The 5,781-nt window shown below is 38.4% G+C and overlaps 3 protein-coding genes and 1 long non-coding RNA gene across 4 annotated transcripts; 3 read left to right on the forward strand and 1 right to left on the reverse strand.

Moving 5' to 3' along the window:
- The first annotated feature begins 336 nt into the window (after positions 1-336).
- Positions 337-886, forward strand: LOC108144358. The gene is made up of 2 exons (XM_017269121.1): positions 337-410; positions 470-886. The coding sequence occupies exons 1-2, from the start codon at positions 369-371 to the stop codon at positions 791-793; spliced, it is 366 nt and encodes a 121-aa protein (XP_017124610.1). The 5' UTR covers positions 337-368; the 3' UTR covers positions 794-886.
- A 676-nt stretch (positions 887-1,562) lies between these two features.
- Positions 1,563-4,709, reverse strand: LOC108144182. The gene is made up of 4 exons (XR_001774349.1): positions 4,662-4,709; positions 1,961-2,563; positions 1,735-1,884; positions 1,563-1,676 (listed from the first exon to the last, which is right to left on the reverse strand). It is a non-coding gene; the product is annotated as an uncharacterized LOC108144182 (long non-coding RNA).
- LOC108144181 lies at positions 3,223-4,516 on the forward strand. Its single transcript, XM_017268845.1, has 2 exons — positions 3,223-3,657; positions 3,717-4,516. Exons 1-2 carry the CDS (start codon positions 3,323-3,325, stop codon positions 4,048-4,050), a joined length of 669 nt encoding a protein of 222 aa, XP_017124334.1. The 5' UTR covers positions 3,223-3,322; the 3' UTR covers positions 4,051-4,516.
- A 158-nt stretch (positions 4,710-4,867) lies between the features above and the next one.
- On the forward strand, positions 4,868-5,781 carry LOC108144267. Its single transcript, XM_017268952.2, has one exon. The coding sequence runs from the start codon at positions 4,868-4,870 to the stop codon at positions 5,369-5,371; it is 504 nt and encodes a 167-aa protein (XP_017124441.1). The 3' UTR covers positions 5,372-5,781.

The following is a 5,781-nucleotide window of genomic DNA, read 5'->3' on the forward strand; positions in this document are numbered from 1 at the left end:
TTATCAAATGGCTTTTACTTTTCTGAATGCACAATGGTTTCTGTTTTAACAGCTCTTAAATATTTTAAGTGATACGATATTGAGAGCTAGGTGCTATATTTATTCTTAAAAATTTAAAATTTTGGACTTCCGGATTTATTGATAAACAGACATTTCGGAGGTTGTTAATCTGTTGAACTGCTTAAGCTGTACATACAAATATGTACCCAACTGTAAGTAATGGTTTTTAAAATACTAATTAAGTCAGTTACACTTTCTTCATATTACAAACAAACGTGGCTAAGCCATTTAATTCCATTTAGTGGAAAACTATATAAATGGCGATTTATTTAAAGATTTCTTTTTTATATTTGCCGTAGTTCCTAACCATGAGGTCCAGTCAACTCATATTCATCACCTTCAGCTTGATTGTAAGAAATATTGTTCCAAAAGATATTTGCATCTTAGTAATTTTTTCGAATTTTATAAGCTGCTGGCATCCCTGGTGCCATTTAGTGTGGCACAAAAATTCGATCTCGAAAAGCTTAAAAGTTGCGCTGATGTGGCAATCAAAGCTGGCAAATCCTTGGCCTCAAAGGCTATACCAAGTCTCAAAAAACTCGCAATCTGTGCTAAATTTACTCCTTTAAAGACAAAGGATCTCGATATTGTTGAGCTGGCGCTGATGGGCTATCAATTCATGCAAAAGAGTATTGCCAACCAGAAATGTCTCTTGAGCTGCTTAAAGGAATCGTACGACATGGTAACGCCATATTTGAACAAGATTATGCAAATGAAGTGTTTGCCATTTTAAAAGCTCAAAAGGTAAAGGCTAACCGTTAAGACTCCATTTGTGAATGTAAAAACCAATTTTTTCATCGATAAATATAAGAGACATGTGACAGCACTTTTGAGTGGTAATTTTTTTAAAACCTAAGATATGTCTGCTGTCTAGGCTTAAAATATGTTTTATGGGTTAATATTTAGATACGTTGATGACGGATCATATGGGTTAAATCCTCACGCCTCATTAACGGCATTGGTGTGCCCAAAAAGAGTATACCCAAAGGAGGTTTTATGGTAAAAAGCGTAAAAAAATAGTATAGAATATAATAAAAACAAACGACAAAATAAATTAATTCCTAAAAAATACACTCCTGAAAACAGAAAAAAATGTTATTACTTTATCTTGAGGATGGAACTTTCACGAATCTAACAAGTTATTTACTTCAACAATCCATCTGCACCGGAAACTCAAGGTTTGATCTTTTCAGCACTTCATCGATTTAAATTTAAGCCAGTGAATTGAGCCCAAAACAAAAATTAATATTTGCAGCACATTAATACAACTTAACTATTGAATTTATAATGTTATATGTTAATTTTATATTAACTATAAAATCTAAATTAAATATTCCGAAAATAGTCAAATACATAATTCTTAAAATGTTGAATATTTTCATATTTAAAATATGTAATAACCGCAATGAATGAAATTTAAAGCGAAAAAATAATTGTATTTACTACTCTTTTTTTTTAACGATATACAAACAACACATCAAAAAAACAATACCAAATTTTTAAAATAAAAGTTTTTATTTAACAAAATACATATTAGCTTGTGATCCGCTTTTTAATATATAAGATCCGATTAATTTTTGAACCTAGCGACACAACCAGTATGGCAGTAAAGATAACTAAAAGAATATAGTACTGTAAAATTATAATCATTTGTTTAGAATTTCAGAAACTTACGCAAACGTAGAAAAATATGCATTTTTACTTATTTTAGAAACGCAGCACATGTTCGCTGCTTTTTATAGAAAAATTTGCAAATATTCGTGACTGTTTAGTTTTTTGATAAGGCCAAGGAACGTGAAAGCAATTGTATGGGGAAAATCTTACCTGAAAACGTGACTAAGTTTAAGTGACTGGCCAAAATAAAAGCTCAACTTGCCAGCAGCACCTGCTAAGTAATTACCTCAATTCCATGGTCGAAATCCTTTCCATTGTGGCTGTGGAATTTCATGACAACAAAGGCTGGCCACGCTCAGTGATGCAAATCCCCGGGCAGAATGGCGTTGCATAAGCTCCGACAAGCTGCAAAATGCTTCTGGAGAGGATGGATTTTGGACTAGACAAATAAGCTTTGGAGGTATGGATGCCTTCTGTAATTAGGCAAGATGTCGCTGCTTTTTGCCATTTGCTATTTGGCCACTGTTCCCCCGACAATACCATTTTATGGGCTGTTGTTGGCGGGTTTCTCTTCGCTTTTTTTTCTGCTGCTGTTGTAGAAAATGAATAATTCAATAGTCCAGCAGCAGGTCTCCCGACATTGCAACCTCGGACCATCTCGTTGGCAGTAGCCATAATTGAGGTCAGTGAAATCAAATCGCCCGGACCAAGTGGTTAGCTGGTTAGCACTTGCCCAGCGGAGTGTGGAGGAACTGGAAATGGACTTGGAGCTGCTTGGCTGCTCCCTTGGCTCTCATGGCGGCTCCACTTTCAATGGCCAAAAGCGGCCATGGGATCTTCCTCGTGGTCGGTCGGTCGCTTTTGTTTCCGTCAGCCAAAATCACAGCCACTAAAAATAGACAACAATTAAATGCAAATCAATTGCATTGATTTCCCCCTTAGTACACAGTGGGTAACACTTATAGGTACAAGAGATTCTGAAGGGACAAAACAAATAAATAATTCAATAAGAACGACAATCAAGTTGAAAGTAAATGTGTATTGAATTATAGATTCATTTTGCGAGTCAGCAACAGGAAAACAAATAGACTAAAGTGGTTAAAAATCTTTATTAAAAAAATTTAAAATTGTCCTGTAAAATCAATAACTTAATTATTGAAGATCTAACTATTAGGCAATTGTTTAAGCTGACTTATTCCAGCATAAACTAAGCCTTAGTTAAAACTTGCAACAAAGTATCTTATTTTAGTTTAAACTGTTTTCTTTTTTTAATATAAAACAAAAGGGTTAATTGTTTGGCGGAAAAATATCCAGCCTTAACTGAAGGTTAAAATGGTTAGTTGAGCCCTTACTTTTTTGATGAAATCACACAAGTTCCATGGGGGTTTGCCCAAACTTAAATGATGTTTTAAGTAGTTCCCCCTGTACTTGGCACACCCACTAGTCAAACCCCTTGACATTGTCCCTGTCCGCATGCGATTTATCTGCCAATTTATCGGCTATAAAAGCTAGCGAGCAGCTCGGCCAACGCCAGACGATAAAGTACCTCCGGTCTGCTTCTACCGGCTTGGGATTCAGTTTCATCTAGCCATCTATCCATCTTTCCGAAGGGCCATACACACTCACTGTTGAGTTAACCAGAACCAAAATGTTCGACTCAAAGATTAGGGTGCCCAAGTACGACTCGGAGGCGTTCGACAATGTCGAGTACGAGCTGCAGATGACGTACACTTTGGAGACGGATCGCCGGATCATGAGCTTCTACGATGCGATGTGGGGCATGGAGGTGTCCGGCGGCATTGACCAGTTCGAGCCGCTGACTATACTAAATGTTTCCCCCACCGGATTGGCCAAAAGGGGAGGAATGCGGGTGGGCGACGAGATCACTCAGATCAACGATGTGCCTGCCTTGGAGATGACCTTCAATGAAGCCCTGCAAATGTTCCGCAAGAACTCGCATTACGTTCGCGTTTATGTGAGGGGGTAAGCTTTGGTTTTAATAGGTTTTTACTCTTAGAGTCTTAACTTTTTCCAATCCTTAGCGATGACGATGCGCCTGGCGAGGAGGACTGGACCTGCGATTGCTGGTTCAAGCCCAGGAAGCCCTGGCGTCGCGATTTCACACCCATTCAGTGGACCTTCCCCTGGAACGATCGTCGCAAGCCCGTGTACAAGGAGTCCAACTGCTTCATGGTGCCCAGCAAAATGGAGGAGAAGATTCGGGCCAGGCGTGCCGCCACCTCGGCTGTTCACAAAAAGGAGGAACTGGCTCCACACACCCGCTCCCTGACGCCCACGCCCAGGCCCAAGAATCAGCCGGGTCCCAATCTTCTGGAGACTGTGCTCCGACCACGAGGACCTCCGCCAAGGGATTAGGAAAGCGATCCGTTGCAGATAAAACTGGCAAAGTCACAAGCAGATGCAGGCAGCGTCTTATCCGCTGCAGTACATCCGGATTGAGGACCTTTAGGGATTATGCAAAAGTAGGCAGACTGCTGTATAGTAGAAGTGCCTTACAAAAACCTGTGAAACGGTTTTGAAGATTGTTCTCACAAGGACAGTGTCTTAATCCTGCCCAGAAACAAACAATTTACTCAATTTATGGAGAAAAGAATGCATTGCTTAGAGAGTATCTAAAACATAGATGGCAGGCATCTGTGCAAACAGTTGAAGTGCCAACTTAAACTATGAGCTGAGATTTTGAAGAGATCAAAATGCAACCGTACAAAAAGTATACAACAACTGATAAGAATTTCCTGATTATTCTACAAGGAATACTGTCGAAATGTTAACTGTTTACTAGATGTTAAAAAAGTATCAAATAAATATATATAACCACTGATTTGGGACTTTAATTTGTTAACATGTATGTTATAAATTGTATATAGCTGGGTGAGCAAAAAATCAATACGTTACTTTAATGTTAAATTTAAGTATAAGAATTGATTGGTTTTGCGGAATTGTAAAAATATGGCCTTACTGTTTACCTATGAAATTGCTGTGAAGATCAATTTCTCACTCTTGTCTTCTTTGTCACAGCGCTATAAAATGACTAAATGATACAATACGTTTTCTTATGGTCTGGAAATAAGACCAAAAGCCAATCAGTTAGTTCCACTCGGTGCATTACCCAATTTACTAATGTGGTAATGTGTCGCCCATCCATCCATTTACTTTCTACAGCAGTGCCGGCATGAAGTTTAGCATTTTAGTGGCTGCTCTCTTCTGTCAGATTCTGCTGGAAGCCAATGGTTTTGACCATGATCACGCCTACAGGACCTGCGAAGGTAAAGTCTACTACGATTGCTACGACTACTGCCGCAGGGGCTGCTCCGAAACCATGGGCAGGTGTGTGCATCTCTGCCTAAAGGGATGCGGATGTGTTGCGGGCTCAATCATACGCAACAACGGAGGCTGCAAGAGGGTGGTAAAGTGCACCAATGATGATCAAGACTCGGCTTCGCTGGACTATTCGGGGCAATACGTGACAGATTGGTGGGGAGATATACAGCCTATGCTTGGAACTGCATTAGAAAAAGCAGTTCCGTATATATTGGAAGGTACTTCGAATGAAGACCGGGCTAAGGATACTCCTCCCGGGGAATCGATCGAGTGGAGTAGAGATGTGGAGCCTTTTTTGCGACCTGCTCTCAAACAGCACCCGGGCTTGGAAGAAGCACTGGAAGAAGGACGCTAGAGAAGCACTTGATGAAGAAAATAATCTGATGAAAGCAATATAATAAAAATCTATCGAATTTTTAAAATATATTTGTTGTCCAAATAACAAAAGCAGCGGCAGTCATCAGAAAAAATCTAAATTTTAATAATCTCTAGAACAATTAAAATATGGAACTTATTTTAATTTTCAGTTCCTTTCAGAATAAAAGGAAAAAATTATAAACTAAAAACAATAATTCCAATTAAAAATTACTTCTTAAATGCAAATTCAGAAAATTTTAATGTTTAATATTACAATGCCCGAAATTCATAATTTATTCACAATGAATTGCAGACGGCTTAATAATTTTAACACTAAAAAGTAAACAATATATTGTATGTATATTAGAGCTTCAATGAGTGTATGTAAATATATGGAAAACTAGTGAA

Source organism: Drosophila elegans, unplaced genomic scaffold, assembly GCF_018152505.1.
Source record: "Drosophila elegans isolate 14027-0461.03 unplaced genomic scaffold, ASM1815250v1 contig_183, whole genome shotgun sequence".
Classification (NCBI taxonomy): domain Eukaryota; kingdom Metazoa; phylum Arthropoda; class Insecta; order Diptera; family Drosophilidae; genus Drosophila; species Drosophila elegans.